The sequence below is a fragment of the Puma concolor genome, chromosome A2, assembly GCF_028749965.1.
Source record: "Puma concolor isolate L17-30 chromosome A2, mPumCon1.1.hap2, whole genome shotgun sequence".
Lineage (NCBI taxonomy): Eukaryota > Metazoa > Chordata > Mammalia > Carnivora > Felidae > Puma > Puma concolor.
This window is the reverse complement of record NC_141668.1, coordinates 166,939,232-166,956,195: the sequence shown is the minus strand read 5'-3', so window position 1 is coordinate 166,956,195 and position 16,964 is coordinate 166,939,232. Positions and strand designations below refer to the sequence as shown.

Sequence of the window (16,964 nt, the reverse complement as noted above, 5' to 3'; positions counted from 1 at the left end):
ATATAGATATCTCAGCTTTATTTGAAATAATAAAAAATTAGAAACAAATGATTCAATAAGAAGAATGTATATATAATTACACGTAGATTTATATGCGTTGTATAATCCGTTTTATACAAAAGTGTATGTCAGCTTTATTTGTCAAAAACCAGAAACAACCCAAATGTCCTCAATAGAGGGAAATATTTATGTGTGTGTGTGTGTGTGTGTGTGTGTGTGTGTGTGTGTGTGTGTGTAGGGGTACCTGGGTGGCTTAGTTGGTTAAGTGTCCGACTCTTGATTTTGGCTCAGGACATGATCTCACATCAGGTTCTGCACTGCCTGCTTGGGATTCTCTCTCCCTCTCTCTCTGCCCCTCCTCTGCACTCTCTCTCTGTCAAAAATAGATGCACATTTAGAAAAGTAAGTGTGTGTATCTATTATATGTATTTATATCTATGCATATTGTATATATATTACTATATTATATTAATATAATTATATTTAATATATATGATTATATTAATTAATATTAATATATTATATACACTTATATTAATACACACACTTGTACATATCCATTATATATATGCATACGTATATATATATATACACACACACACACAGTTTATTGAGATAGAAAATACATACTGTAATGTGTATAAGTGAGCAAATCTTAACTGCATGGCGCCATGAATTTCTACCCCTGTAACCACCACACAGATCAAGATATGGAACGTTTCACTGAATTCTAGAACTACACTGTCCAATGCAAATTGAAACTAATTTAAATAACCTTAAAACTCCCGTACTCAGCCACACTAGCCACATTGTGAGCTCTCGCTCACCACCTCTGACTAATGACTGCCCTGCTGGACAGGAGAGATTATTCAACTCCTCCACACAGAAGGTTTTACCAGACTGCTGTTCAGTCCCCCCCCCCCCACCTGGCTCTCTGAGGGGACCACTCTTAGACCCCTACCACCATAGGTCAGTTTTGCCTTTCCTTGAACTTCGTAAAAATGAAATCATGTGGTATGTCCTCCTCCTGCGTCGTGTTGGTGAGACTCATTGACGTGGTTGCTTGTGACAGTAATTTGTTCGTTGCTGTGTCACATTCTGTTGTGTGCTTCTGTCACACTCAGTTTATGCATTCCATTGAGGCCGTTGGGTTGTTTCCAGTTTGGGGCTCTTGTGAAGACAGCCTGTCTCGGACTTTTGGCACACACGAGGGTGTGTTTCTCTTGGTCTCTAATTTTCGCCATCCTGGAGGGCAGTGAGGCTCAGGTCTGAAAATCCGTGGCCGCCAACCGCACTGAGCCACCGCCTTCCCGTCCCTCCAGGCCTGCCCAAGATGGAGGTGTGCCAGGAATACTATGGGCTTCCCCCACCACCTGGAGCCATTGGTCCTTTCCTGCGGCTCAACCCTGGAGACATCGTGGAGCTCACCAAGGCTGAGGCTGAACAGAACTGGTGGGAGGTACAGGCTGGGCGGTGGGAGTGATGGAGAAGGATCTGAGTGTGGGGTCATGGGTGTAGGCGGTCCCGGGAAGGCTTTGGCAAGGGGAGGCTGGTCTGGAGGAGGCATCTGGGGAGGGTGTTATACATGGGGATTTCTAGGGCTCGCCTGGCCCTTCTGAGCTGGCCGTCTTGCCAGGTGGTTGATACTGGCTAGAACTCCATGGGTCATGCGGGCACAGAGGGATGGATGGGTGGGCAGATGGCCAGTGGGTAGAAACGTGGGCACACACACATGCACGTGAATGCAAGTAACTTCTGCGTCCGTGTCTTTCCCTCCCGGATTTTTAGGGCAGGAATACGGCTACCAATGAAGTTGGCTGGTTTCCCTGTAACAGGGTCAAGCCCTATGTGCATGTAAGTGCCTCAAATCTGGATGGAGAGAGGGCAAGGGGGGTCTGGAGAGGGTCCTGCAAGGGCGGGAAGCCTTGAATTAACACCCCTGAGATAGAGAGGGGCTGCCCATCACGGTAAGTCATTCCCAAACTCTGTGCTCTGCCTAACGTGTCGACCGAGCCCGGAGTGGAGGCGGGGAGGCGGGGGGCACATGGACAATGATGACCAATCCTTTCCCTCTTGATTCTTCCTGTATGAAGGTCCTCTCCCTCGTACTGCAGAAAATCAGGGGTGGCCAGAAGGCTGGCCAGTCGCTGGCTTCCTTTCAGAGGCAGCGAGTGCTATCCCATCGGGTGCTGGGGCCACCCAGGCCTCTCGGCCCAGCTCCTGTGGACGCACCTGCCCGCACTGTGCCCAGTCTCTGCTCACCCAACCCCCTTGCTCTACGATGACCTCAGGTCTCTCCCATCTCCCCAGACCTCTCTCCCTCACTGCAGATACCCCTCTGCCTGCTTCACAGCCTAAATAGGAACCCGCAGAGGGAAACTCCCCTTCTGTTGCTTGAATTTTGTATCATTTCAGACTTCCAGAAAGGTGGCTACAATAATGCAAGCAACTCCAAATAGCCTTTCCCAGATTCACCAGCTGTCCACATTTGTTCTTTCTCTGCACATTTTATTTAAAAATTTCATATTATTGTTTTCCTGAGACATTTAAAATTAAGTTTACAGCTATGTTTTCCCTTCACCCTTAAATACCTCCTGAGAACAAGAACCTTTTCTTACATAACCATAGCGTGATTTTAACAACCATGAATTTAACACTTGACATTGACATTATACTACGATTTAACCTGTAGTCCATATTTAAATTTTGACAATTTTCCCTAAATTGTCTTTTAGAGATTTTTTTTTTTTTTCTTTTTTGGCCTGAGGTCTCCCAGGTTTCTCCACTGTGGAGCTATGCATTTCCAACGTCATTGTTCTGTCCAAGTTTATTAGAAGATGTAAGGATGAGCTGCCTCCCTTTCTGTCAGTCAGTCAATCAATCAGTCACTCAACCTACCTATCAATCAGGCATCTGTATATCTAATGATCAGCTATATATCTATCTGTGTCTCTGTGTGTCTATCAATTATTTATGTATCAATCTATATACCTATATATGTATCGAACATCTATAATTCTATGTAGGCAGGTATCTATCTAATTACTAATCAATCAGGTATGTATGCATGTATGTATGTCAGGAAATGCCTGTGGATTCTTATTCTAAAAATGGTCCCAGCTTTGGCCAGCGGGAGCCCCATCAGGCTGGCTCATCTGTCCTTTTGATATGTCCCCATCATTCTCTGAGCTGTTCCTTATTTTCTGGCACAAAACCAGACCTACCTTGTACTTCCCATGCCTCAGTCTTGGAATCACCTGTTTTTCCAAGGAGCCCTGGTCCTTTCAGTGGGACACGGCATTCAGAAGCCAAGATCTGGGCATCTCTCCAATTTCTGCCTCCAAATGTACTGCCTTCTTAAAACTACACCTGTCCTAGCCTCCTTCTCTCTCATTACAATGAAGGCTCTGAGAAAAGATAGAAAAAACGACAATTCTCCTTTCTACTGAAGGATTCCATCCTCCTGGTCCCACCTACCTTACAAGATAGCTACTATTGTATTTGTTTTATGAGTGTCTGTCTGGAGTTTCTTAATATACATACTAAGTCGATATGAATAGCAATTCTCATTTGCCCCATGATTTATTCAGAAGATTTAATACTATTTTGCAGCCCCCTGCTTGCCTTTTAATATATCTTGGGATCTTTTCATACTGTGCACAGAATATTTCATTCTTTTCTTCCCCTTTAAAAAAAATTGAGGTGAAATTTGAAAAACATAAAAACCATTTTAAAGTGCACGCTTCAGTGGTATAGTACATTTTGCAATCATTTCATTTATGTGAAATGTCTCAAATAGGTACATCCACAGGAACAGAGAGCAGATTGGTGGTTCCCAGATGCTGGAGGTGGGGGGCTTTGGGACCGACTGTTTAATGGGTGATGTGTTTGGGTTTTCTTTTGGGGTGATGGTTCAGAACTAGATACAGGTGGTAGTTCCACATTCTTTCCATTACTATTTTTATTTTTGTTGTTTCTTTCTAAGTTTATTTTTTTATTTGGAGAAAGAGGGCAAGTCGAGGAGGGACAGAGAGAAGGGAAGGGAGAGAGAGAATCCCAAGCGGGCTCCAGGCTCTGAGCTGTCAGCACAGAGCCCGACACGGGGCTCGAACCCACAGACTGTGAGATCATGACCTGAGCTGAAGTCTGACGCTCAACTGACTGAGGCCCCCAGGCGCCCCATATTATTACTATTTTTAAATTATGGTCAAACACAAATTGTATAAAATTTACCATTTTAGCCATTTTTGGGTATACAGTTCAGTGGCATTAGGTACATTCGTATGTTTGTGCAACCACCACCACTGTCCATTTCCAGAACTCTCCATCCTGCAGAGCTGAAACACTAAGTCCCCACCCCGTCCCCCAGCCCCTGGCTCCCACCATCTACTTCCTGTCTCTGTGAATTTGACTCCTCTTAGGGACCTCGGATGAGTGGTATATGTGTCCCTTTGAGACCAGCTTTTGCAGTGAGCATAACATTTTCAGAGTTCATCCATGTTGTAACAGGTGCCAGAATGTCCGTCTTCTTATGGCTAATAATCCATTGTGTGTGCATGCCACATTTGGTTTATCTGTCCATCTGTTGATGGAGACCTAACCCTCTGGCAATCGTGGGTAACGTTGCTAGGAACACGGATGTGTAAATGTCTCTTCGAATCCCTGCTTTTAATTCTTTCGGGTAGATACCCAGAAGACGAATCGCTGGGCCATATGGTAATTCTATTTTTAGGTTTTCAGGAACCACCGTCTGTTTTCAGTAGTAGCTGTGTCATTTCACATTTCTGCCAGTAACGCAACAAGGTTTCCAATTTCCCTATATCCTTCCCAACACTTGTTATTTTTCTGTTCTTGTTTTGTTTTGTTTTGTTTGTTTTTTGTTATTTTACAATAGCCGTCCTGATGTGGAGGAAGTGTGCACTTTTACATGTATTCAGACCAGGGGCTGGGCTTTCTGTAAATAGACAGATAATATAGATTTTCATCTTTGTAGGTCAGATGCTCTCTTTTGTGATTTCTCACCTCTGCTAAAATGGTACAAAAGCAGCACAGACGATGTGCAAATGAGTGAGCCTGACCATTGTCCCAATAAAACTGAATTTCTGGACCTTGGCATGTGAATTTCACCCCATCTTCACATGCCAAGCAATATTATTCTTCCTTTGATTTTTGTCAACCATTTAAAAGTGTAAAATCCATTCTTTTTTTTTTTAATTTTTTTTAACGTTTATTTATTTTTGAGACAGAGAGAGACAGAGCATGAATGGGGGAGGAGCAGAGAGAGAGAGGGAGACACAGAATCCGAAACAGGCTCCAGGCTCTGAGTCGTCAGCACAGAGCCCAACGCGGGGCTCGAACCCACGGACTGCAAGATCATGACCTGAGCCGAAGTCGGCCGATTAACCGACTGAGCCACCCAGGCGCCCCATAAAATCCATTCTTTTTTTTTTTTAATTTTTTTTTTCAACGTTTATTTATTTTTGGGACAGAGAGAGACAGAGCATGAACGGGGGAGGGGCAGAGAGAGAGGGAGACACAGAATCGGAAACAGGCTCCAGGCTCTGAGCCATCAGCCCAGAGCCCGACGCGGGGCTCGAACTCACGGACCGCAAGATCGTGACCTGGCTGAAGTCGGACGCTTAACCGACTGCGCCACCCAGGCGCCCCATAAAATCCATTCTTAACTTGAGGGTCATGCTACAATAGTGGCTGGACAACCCCTGACTGGAAGTGGACCAGTCTCTCCCATTAGATTCTGAGGCTGTGTCTTCAATGAATAGCACAGTGCCTGGCGTAAAATAAACACTCAATAAATGATGGCAGAGTGAATGAGTATATGAGTGACGCACCCTGCACTCCGTTGCTAACCTTGGCTCTTTACCCTAAGTCTTGGTCTCTGTGTCCCCAGGGTCCCCCTCAGGACCTGACTGTTCATCTCTGGTGAGTGGAACTACCTTTCTTATTTTCAACTTGGGCCCCCTGGGGTGGGTTCCCTGGCTGGGCACGGAAGGCAACTCCAAACCAATATCTCATTCATTTTTTGAACTCTGGGCATCGACTGCTGGATGGAGCCCTGGGCCCAGGGCTGCTGAGGCGCGAGCAAACAAAAGAAGGTTCCTGACTTTGGGCGATTAGGGCCTCACTGGAAGGAAAATGATGGTGGTGATGTTACCAGCAGCCCCTCGCCCCTGTTTTTTGAGCACCTATTGAATGTAGAGCAGTGAGGGGCAGGTGTTTACAGTGTTGCTTCTGCAGCCCACTGACAGGGTTCAAATCCTGAGTCCAGTATTTCCCGGCTGTGTGACCTTGGGCCAGTAACTCAGCCTCTCTGTGCTTCAGCTTTCCTTTCCGGAAAATAGACTAATACCGACTTATGCTTCCTAGGGCTGTTGTAAGGCTTTAATGGGCTGTTAGTCCTGTGCCTGGCACACAGTAAGCACTTTTTATTTTTCATGTTTTTAACATCTCTGACATTGCAATGGCTCTTACAATCGACGGAGTATCAGTCTTCTGCCTACTTTTATGGGTAGTGGTTTTTATTTCATAATGGCCCATGAAGGAACAGTGCCTTTTACGATCACTGGCCTCTGAGATGATGTAACACGGGACTGGTTTTATGGCTGCTGTGTCCGTGCTTTAGGGAGCGCGTTGAATTTTCATACCAACCCTTGGCCTTTCCTTTTGGGAAAGAAGGAGGCAACCGAGGCTCAGAGAGGGGAAGTGACTTGTTCGATGTCACACAGTGAGGAAGGGAACGGAGATGGGATGGAGCCCATCTGCCTGACTCCAGAGTCTGACCTTAGTGCCTCTGGAAAGTCATGATGCTGACAGACCACGTGTTAGGCGCCTCAGCCTCGTCCGGTCAGAAATGTCCTCTGCAGAGGGTAGTTTTATCTTCCTTTTTTTTAGAAGAGAAAACTGGGGCTCAGAGTGTGGCAAAGTCAGCTCCCAAGGTCACAGAGCAGCCAAGTAGCAGAGCCAGGATTCAGACCTGGTGTCTGCCCTCCCCTGCTGGGATGTGGTCACCAGGCGTGGAATTGTATCAGGAGAGCGAGACCCTCACTTTAGGTGCAGAATTGGAGGAGGCAGCCAAACACTCAGGCATTGAGATCCGTGATGGTTCAATGCGGCATTTAAAATAATCGAAAGCAAGGGAAACTAAATCCATGATAAGCAAAACATCAAAACTGTAAATAAAGACAGGACCTGACAGGGCTGGGGGTAGAAAGAGTTGAACCCAAGAGTATGGAGGTGGATCTTGTCTTTATTTAAAGCCTTGGCATTTTGTTCACCATGGATTTTCTTTTGCATTCATTTCAAAACCTGAGGTGAAATCCACATAACGTACAACTAACCGTTTAAAGTGGCGTTTATGTTAGTATTTATGTTTACATTACATATTCACATGCATATATCGTATACAGTTATATATTACCTCAAGTTAATGGTATATTATTTGTTATATGTTTACATTTGCAGCATAAATATATTCATATCCACATTTATATATCATCTGTAATTACATATCATTCAAAACTAGTAAATAGTATGTATGTTACGTATTTACAGTTATAACATAATACATTCATATTCACATTTATGTGTCATGCATAATTGTTTATTATCTATAATATATATTAATATATTATATGGTATATTAATTATAATATAATTAATTAATATATATTATAGTATAGTATATATTATATAATATACTATATAACTATATAACTATACATTATAATTATAATATAGTATATAATATATAGTCATATATTATAATTAATTATATATAATAAATTATATAATAAATTATATAATTATAATTTATATATAAAAATATATATAAATTATAATTAAATTATATATATTATATTATATAATTATATAATAAATATTAATATGATATAATAATAATATGATATATAATATATATAATATATATAATTATATATATAATATAATATAATATAATATAACATAATATAATATATAATATATATATTATATTAATATATATAATATATATAATATATAATATATTAATATATATTCTTTATGTTATATATTTACATTATGGCACAAATATATTTATATCCAGTGGCATTTACTACATTCACAAGGTTGGGTGGCCATCATCACTATAAATCTAGAACATTCCATCCCCCCAAAGGAAACCCTGCCCCTGTGTGTGGTCACCCCCCTGCCTCCCCAGCCCCCAGCACCTTCCTCTGACCCCTTCCTGTCTGTGGATGTGCCTTTTCTGGACATTCCACACACGGCTCTCTTTTCTGAGCATCCTATGTTCGAGATCCATCCACGAAGCGGTGCATGTCAGAGCCTTGCTCCCTTTCTGGCTGCTTTGGCAATCATTTTGACTTTTAAAAGTATTGCATTAAAATACTCCTTCCTTCATTTGCTATCTTTTACCTTGCTGGCGGAGTATTTTGGCTCCCGCTTCGCAGTTGGTCTCTGAGGCTAGTGTCTCAGCCCTCTCATCCAGCTTGTGTCCTGGTGGCCACAGAGACAGGCAAGGAGTGTGGATGCGGTAAATGCCCGTCCCAGTAATGCCAAATTCCAGAGTAAAGGGGAAAACGTCTGCTTTTTTATACTCACAGTCTCAGCCGAGCGTGTGGGTTTTTCCCCACATCTACGCAGTTCTGCAATTCTCCCCTCTCAGCTGACTGTCATGCAGTTCAGTTCGTTTCTGACACTGCCCACCTAGAGATGACTGCAGTCCCCACCGGTTAGGGGTCGGTTCCCAGGAGACTGCCAATGTCCGGTCCAGGCTTCCAGGACTTCCCACCGACCGGCTGTAAATTAGAGGTTCCCACAACGTCGTCCCCAGTTTGCTAACACAAACTCCCAGAATGCAGGAAAATGGTTTACTTAGGAGATTACCAGTTCATTATAAAAGGGCATGTCAGGGAGCCAGAATTCCCGTCCCCTTCAAGGTCCTTCTAGGGGAACTAAGAATCAGATTGACACGACACAGAGTGAGAGGAGAAAAGTCAAATTGAATTTTGTGTGTGTGGGGACGCCACCCAGACGCTGAAATCCCAAGACAGTCGGGCAAACGGAGGCATGTACGTCATTCTGAACCAAGGAGAAGGGAGCAGTGGTGTGGGACTTGAAAGGGAAGCAAGGCACTTCTCTGGAAGATGAAGAAGAGGAAATCTTTGGTACACGTTCGCTGGGCCACTCAAAAGCCGTGGGTCACAGAAGAGTTGATCAAACAGGACCTGCTAGGTTCCTCTGTGTCTGTGGTACTTCGTTCGTAGACTAATGGACGTGTCTGTGCTGACAGCTCTTTGCCCCCAGCAGGTGCTCTGTCCGAATCCGTTTGGGGCAGTTTCTTTTTTTTTTTTGGTCGGGTGGGGTGGGGGGGAAGATAAAGAGTTTTGATTGCTTTTTAACCCAAAATAGTCTTGACACCAAAGTGGCCCATTTTGGAGCAGCCCGCCCTGGGACTGTCACCTGCTGAAAAATCACAGGATGGGGGAAAGAGTGGCCTCAGTATGACAACGTGGGGGCTCAAGCATAGGGGCCGTGTGGACCTCTCTCCCTGATGTATCCTGACAGGTACGCTGGCCCCATGGAGCGCGCCGGGGCAGAAAGTATCCTCACCAACCGCTCGGATGGGACGTTCTTGGTGCGGCAGCGGGTGAAGGACTCAGCAGAATTTGCCATCAGCATTAAGTAACTCCCCCACCCCTGACTCCCTGTGATTTGGGTGCGGCAGAAAGGAGCCTGGGAGGAAGGGAATGAACTATCCTGACAGCCATCTCTCACTGAGCCCTGTGGCGTCCTGGGTGTTTTTATCCGTCTTATTCCTTCTACTTGACTGACACCTACAAGAAAACGACATGCCTCCCAGACAGTCTCCAAAAGGCATTTAGCTCATCCTAGTGAGAGGCAGAAATGCCACCTGGACCCAAGGCTAGTGGGTCCCTTCACTCATGTCTGTCTGTTGTGTGAGCTTCTCACTCACGGTGACTTGTTTCCTGGTTGGTTTTGTAATTTTGTCTTTTTTTCCTTAAGTTTATTTATTTATTTAGAGAGAGAGAGAGAGAGAGTGGGGGAGGGGCTGAGCAAGAGGGAGAGAGAGAATCCCAAGCAGGCTCTGCACTGTCAGCACAGAGCCCGACACAGGGCTCTATCCCACGAACCGTGAGATCGTGACCTGAGCCAGAATCAAGAGTCGGATGCTTAACCAACTGAGCTGCCCAGGCGCCCCTGAAATTTTGTCTTGTGATCTCGGGTGGGGCTTTCCTGGTGGCAGTCTTCTGCTGCTTGGGTCTCCAGAGCTTTTGCATTTGTTTTCATTGGGGTCACCAACAGGTGGATTTGTTTTTAGGTTAATTCTTTAGCTTCCCAGGCTGTACATGTGGTTTAAGTTCAAACACCAAAACCTGCATGAGGGCAGGTCTGAGGTTCTGAATTCACAAGGGTGACTTTTCTGTGTTGAGTCTGAGACAGACCTTTTTTATTGGCTGTCTGTGCGATGGGTGGTTTTTCTAGAGGATGTAGCATTTGACCGTCCAGGCTTATGGGGTGTAGGCAGGTCTCACTGCTAACTCCACCTCCATGGACCCAGTAACTCATCCCATGTCTCTGTGGGGTCATCAAGGCATAAGATACTTGGTGACTAAGATAAACAAACCCTGTAGGGTAGCAGTTCATGCAATAAGCTTGGTTTTTAGTTTCAACCTCATTTCTGGCCACTGGGAATTTCCCTTGCTTTTTTGAGAGCTCAGCATTTTTTTTTCTCATCATTTCTAGTTTTCTGTAGTCAGATTTTTGTTGTTGTTGTTGTTGTTGTTGTTGTTATCTAGGTTTCCTTGTTGGCAGATGTGAATATCTCTTCCATGCCCTTACTGACCTGTGGTCTGCCATCTTGGTGGAAATGGGTCTCTTTTCCCATCCTATAGATTCTAGGTCCTTCATCTTGGGGGAAGGATAGATCTCATCTTCTCTGTTATAGAACGTGTCTTTCTTTACAAGATCTTTGTGACTTCTTAACAACCCTCTGAATCAGGGAAGGTGATTCAGTGGTCTCGCCCTCCCTGAATTTGTCAAGATTGTGCCTTCCGTGGTTGGGGGTGTATAGACTGGGGCTGACACCTGGCAGGGGACAGATGAGCTTGGGTCCCCAGCCTCAGGGCCCAGTGACCATCCGGGCCTCTCTCTCACTGCTTCCAGGTATAATGTTGAGGTCAAACACATTAAAATCATGACAGCAGAAGGATTGTACCGGATTACAGAGAAGAAGGCTTTCCGGGGGCTTACGGTAAGGGCCAATCTACCCCGTCCCCAGTCTCCCAGAATCGAGGCAGGGCCCTCCCTGAAGCTCCATCTTAGGACCCCCCCCCCTCACCTTCACACACTCAGAGAAGCCTCTCAAAGAACACTGTGGAACAACTGGCTTTCAACTCATTCCCCTGATGGCTGATGATGAATGGCAATGAGCATTTATTGAGCACTTAGTGAGTGCCAGACATGCTGTAGAAAGAACTCCAGTGTTCCCTTAAGTCACTGTGGGACATCCCATTTCACATGCAGGTGAAATCGATGTTTTGTCCTTACCTTGTGTCACAGAAGAGCATTGGTCTTGTTTCAAGACCTCATCTGTTCAATGATCTTTTCACTGAGAATTCAAATGCCTGTTTGGTGCCTTGTAATTTTGGGCAATCTTTTAGACATTTTAAGCCCATGGGTCTAAGACACACGGATGTTACCTACGGTCTGTGGATCCTTGCCGAGCTTTGGGTCCTCTGGTAGAACATCCAGAATTTTGCACATACCTGAATGTATTTTTCTTGGAGGCGAGGGTCTCAGATTTCACTCGATCCTCCAACGGATCCTTGGCTTCCTAAAAGGTTAGGGACTGTTAATTTATTCTACAATTTTTTTTCCTCCCCCAAACTTGTTTCTGAAAATTTTGCTCCTCATTTTTTTTTTTTTTTATTTCTGAAAAATTTCCAAAAAGTTGCTGGAATAGTGAGAGGAACATTCATGAATCTTTCATGTACATTTACTAATTGTTACCTCTTTTGTGCCCTCTGTTAATCCCTCCCCGCCCCCTACACACATTTAATCTGCTGTATATAAGGGTAAGTTGCAGGTGTCAAGACCCTTCTTCAAAAAATACTTTAGCATGAATATCCATAAGAGCCAAGACATTCTGGTACCTCATCACAGTATCATTATTATACCCAGGAAGTTGAGCATTGCTGCAAAATTTATGTAATATGCAGTCCAATTTCCAAACTCTCTGATGGCCCCATATATATCTTTTATAGCTCTGTTTTTCCTCCAGGATATAATTAAGGATCACACATTGCATTTAGCTTTTGTCTCCTTAGTCTCTTTTCATTTGTAATAGTTTGTCAGTCTTTCTAAAATATCTCTCTCTCTCTCTCTCTCTCTCTTTTTTTCTTTTTTTTTTTGGTCTTTCATAATACTGGCATTTTTGAAATCTAGAACTCCAAACCATGAGACATTTTGTTTTGTCTTAGCCACTACATTCTATTGCCCCTTTCCTCCAGGGGACTGTATTCTGGATCTGCCCTTTTCCAGATATGAGACCCTGGACAAGGAACTTGGCTTCTCTGTGACTCAGTTTCTCCATTTTTAAAATGGGGGAATCATGAATGTATTCCTTTCACGGTTATTAGGACATTCTGATGATGTGTGATCGCACACTGACCAGCACATAGTAGGTGTTCAATAAACAGAATTATTATTCTTATTATAATAATTAATTATAAAAATAAGGTTCTTGATATCCATGGCGGGGGGGGGGGTTGATTTTGGTGAGCTGGGTATCAGGCAAGTTGATTATTTGTTAAATTTATTATCAAGTGAGTTGGCTGTTAAGAGAACCAGCTTTAGGCAATGTGATCTCTTCCCCATAAAACAGTCCTGGTTGCTCAGGAAGGGAATGAGCCCCCCGTCACGGGGAACAGTCCAGGAGTCACTTGCCAGGGAGGTCAGAAGAGGGATCTGCTGCACCCGAGGAGTTAGCTGTAACCCCTTCCAGCCCCGGCCCCTCATGGGCCGGCCCACTGGCAGAGCTTCCGTCCCTCTGTCCCTCCAGGAGCTGGTGGAATTCTACCAGCAGAATTCCCTGAAGGACTGCTTCAAGTCTCTGGACACCTGCCTGCAGTTCCCCTTCAAGGAGCCTGAGAGGAGAGCCATCAGCAAACCACCAGGTAGAGGTCAGTATCAAGCGCTAATGAGTATCTGTAACCTTCTCCCACAAAAAGGCAAAATTGCCTCTCTCACCCATAGGTTCACTGACATTAATTATCTGGGATGTTGGATACAGTGTGCTGTGAACTAAAATAATTACAACATATGCTTAAGGAACTTTTTCTTAACGCTTGCATTTGACTTCTCAAATACAATATCAAGAATTATTTAGCCTGTGTCTGTATTTCTTGTTTTCCATATTTTTCTTTATTTTTTAAATTCCTTACTCTGACCTACATTTCATTTTGCTGGAGTGCATCCTGAAGTTTCTGAATTCTTATACATCCAGAATTTTTTTTAAAAAGAGGGATTTAAAAATTAATTATTGTGGGGCGCATGGGTGGCTCACTCAGTTGAGCGTCCGACTTCAGCTCAGGTCATGATCTCACGGTCTGTGGGTTCGAGCCCTGCGGCGGGCTCTGTGCTGACAGCTCGGAGCCTGGAGCCTGCTTCCGATCCTGTGTCTCCCTCTCTCTCTGCCCCTCCCCCACTCTCACTTTGTCTCACTCTGTCTCTCAAAAATAAATAAATGTACAAAAAAATTTTTTTAAATTAATTATTGTTAAAATATTACGTTTTTGAAAAAGCAGCAGCAACATAACATCAGGACTCCAATCCTTAATGGAGGATCCCCATCACCCAGTGAAATAAATGTATCTGTCTGCACATTGCTGATTTGCCCTGATGTATACACGGATCTCAGCACATTTGCAGAAATACTACAAAGTAGTTTTACATTCCACAGTGTTGCTTAATATTTTACTATGAAAAGTTTACTATGAAAAGTTCCCCCCCCACCTCTTGTTCATCTTTCTTTTATTCCTCTTTTTATACCCTTGGTCCTCTTGAGGATAATTAATATTAACAGCGTAAAATGAATTTTTCCATAGCTTTCCTGTTTCTTTCATTATAGATATAGAGAAACCATTAAAAAAATACATAAATGGCATTATTTTCTAAATTTGGATACTGGTTGGGCTGGAAAGATGATTCCAGAAGTACAGTTGTGTCCTCTCAGGGCATCTAACCCTCTGCACAAAGAAGCATTGAGGGACTTTCCATCCTCCTGTTACCTTCCTGAAAGCAGACTGTTCCCAGATGGGGGGTGGGTATCTGCTCCAAGCCCTTTGCCCACTTCTGCTCTCCCCTACACAGCAGGAAGCACGAAGTATTTTGGTACAGCCAAAGCACGCTATGACTTCTGTGCCCGGGACCGATCAGAGCTGTCCCTCAAGGAGGGTGACATCATCAAGATCCTTAACAAGAAAGGTCAACAAGGCTGGTGGCGAGGGGAGATCTATGGCCGGGTGAGTTGGGGTGAATCTTGGCAGCCTGGGGAAAGGGCATGGGGGTGACCTGGCTATGGTGGAGGCGTGCTGGAATTGTGGAATGGAGCAGGTGGGGAGGTCTTCCCTGGTCAGAGGGGAGGAAAGGACATAAAGATTTCATTCCTTCACGTAACTTGCATTTATTTCCTGAAAGCCTACTATGTGTCGAACATTCTTCTGGGTGCTGAGGAGACAAAAATGAGGGCTGTTCAGGCACTGTCCTCATGAAACTCATAGTCTAGTGAAGAGAATAGACTTGTAACCAAGCAGGTACAATGCTGAGTGGTCAGGGTTGAGATGGGGAATCACAGGGCAGGATAGGAGCAGGTCAGAAGCACTTCAGAGAGGCCAAGGTTTTCCCTGAGGGATGAGTGAAGTTAGCCAGGTGAGAAGATCATAGAGGGGGTGGTGGGAAGTATTCCAGGCAGAGACCAGCATGTGCAAAGGCCCTGAGGTGAGAGAGTGGTTGGCATGTTTGGGGGACACGGAGGGAGGGATTTTTGTCTATCTTGTTAACTGCGGGGTCACCAGTGCCTGGAACAGCGTGTGACACATAAATATTGAATGCATGAAGAGGCATAATTGGAACTGACCACTCTTGCCTTTTGTGCTTTTTTGCCTGCTTGAATTCGGACTGTCAGGAGGGACCTCTAACAAATGAAGTTCGTTTCTACCTGGTTCTTATTTTTGTCTCACAAAGGCAGGGAGTCTGCTTTATTTAACCCATGAATTAATTCCTAGTCTCTAGAACACTGCCTCGCTTGTAATGGTTTCTCAAAAATATTTGTTGAATGATGATAAGGACACTGGTCAGGAGCTTATGTTCTACCGGGGGGGGGGGGGCATACATGAAAAAACAGCCTGGATAATTGCTTAGGTGAACATTTTTTTTTTTTTTTTAAGAATTGTGGAAGGTAAGCTCAGTATGCAGTGGAGGACAGTTGGGGTTTGAGAGAGCCTTTTGGGGGTATATGGGAAGGTGTGGGCTATGATGCATTCACCCATCATTGTATCCATCTACTCATCCATCCATCCATCCACCCACCCGCCCATCTACCCATCTGTGTCCCCACCCGCCCGTCCACGCATCCATCCATCCATCCATGTGTCTGTCCATTCATCCATCCATCCTTTTAAGAAATATTTATTAATCTCTTGTGTGCCAGAACTATTCTAGGCTCTTGGGAATCTAATGAATAATACAGACAGGAATCCCTGCCCTTGGGGAGCTCATGTGGTAGCGGGGGTATGGAGACAGACAACAAGCTAATAAATAAGTAACGTATATAATGAACAAGATGCTGACAAGTGCTATGGAGAAAAATAAAGCCAAGAATAGGGATAAGGGGTGTTGAGGTGGGTGGGGTTTGCAGTTTTAAATGAGGTCAGGAAGACCTTATGAATAGGGTGACATATGATAGAGAGCTCTCTGGAAGGCGGGGTGAGGGGGGTCAGCCATGTATACCTCTGGGAGATGTACTTTCTGAGGTAGAAGGTGTGGCAGGTGCAAAGGTCCTGAGGTGAGAGGGAACCTGCCCGGTGGGTTGGGGAACAATGGGGAACGTGCAGAGGCTGTCCTAACCACTTCCTCCTCTCTCTCCAGGTTGGCTGGTTCCCCTCCAACTACGTGGAGGAAGATTACTCTGAATACTGCTGAGCTTGGCGCACTGGCCAAGAGACGAGAAACTCCAGGCTCTGAGCCCAGGATGAGCAGGCAGCAGGGCCAGGGGGCTGTGACAGGTCCCAGCGGGCTGAGCACCGGTATGGATGGTGGAGGGCCAGTGTCCAGCTGGCAGGGCTCCTGGGATGATGCTCTGCCACGGTTAATTTATAACACACCGATTTCCTCCTGGGGCCCCTCGAGAAGGCGGGGCTCGAGGCAACAGCTTTTAATAAAATGTTGAAAGGAAGGACTGTAGTTGTTCAGGATGACAGGGAAGGGTGGGAGAGGACATGGGGACACCGATGAAAGCCCTCTCCCCGATCCCTGCCTCCCAGCTTTATCATCTTACCGTGCCATTTAAAATAAGACCCGACGAAGGAAATGGGGCCCCCATGAGGCAGGGAAGAATTTTACACTCACAGATTCCAGATCACAAAAAGTGTTAACTCTGCTTTGTTTTTGCCTGTGCTGGGCCTTCACTACTCTCCGATTCTGCTAAGAGGTGGAGACCTCGTGTTAGTCCGTTTCCCCCCAAGATTCCAGGGCCTTTGGCACTGGGGTGTTGGGCAGACAGCTGGTACGTGGAGGTTCCCTATCTCACTGCCATCTGCAGACAGATGTCTTTGCTTTTGCTTCACCTCTGTTTCCTCTACGTCTTCCGTGTCTCTCTTGGCACACGCAAGACATCTGGCTGTTTGTCCGGAAATGCCGAGTGGAAC

At 44.8% G+C, this 16,964-nt stretch overlaps 1 protein-coding gene across 4 annotated transcripts in view; it reads left to right on the top strand.

Moving 5' to 3' along the window:
- The window catches only part of VAV1 (vav guanine nucleotide exchange factor 1), a 46,900-nt gene extending 30,408 nt beyond the window's left edge, over positions 1-16,492 (top strand). The window contains exons 20-27 of one of the 4 annotated variants that reach the window (XM_086699286.1): positions 1,323-1,459; positions 1,789-1,854; positions 5,909-5,940; positions 9,583-9,699; positions 11,203-11,290; positions 13,100-13,214; positions 14,413-14,561; positions 16,186-16,492. In XM_086699286.1, coding sequence (XP_086555412.1) covers positions 1,323-1,459; positions 1,789-1,854; positions 5,909-5,940; positions 9,583-9,699; positions 11,203-11,290; positions 13,100-13,214; positions 14,413-14,561; positions 16,186-16,239 — 758 coding nt within the window. In that variant the 3' untranslated portion in view covers positions 16,240-16,492. Of the gene's footprint in view, positions 1-1,322; positions 1,460-1,788; positions 1,855-5,908; positions 5,941-9,582; positions 9,700-11,202; positions 11,291-13,099; positions 13,221-14,409; positions 14,562-16,185 lie in introns of all 4 variants that reach the window. The other 3 variants (XM_086699284.1, XM_086699283.1, XM_086699285.1) reach the window with 3 other exon arrangements.
- Positions 16,493-16,964: the final 472 nt, after the last annotated feature.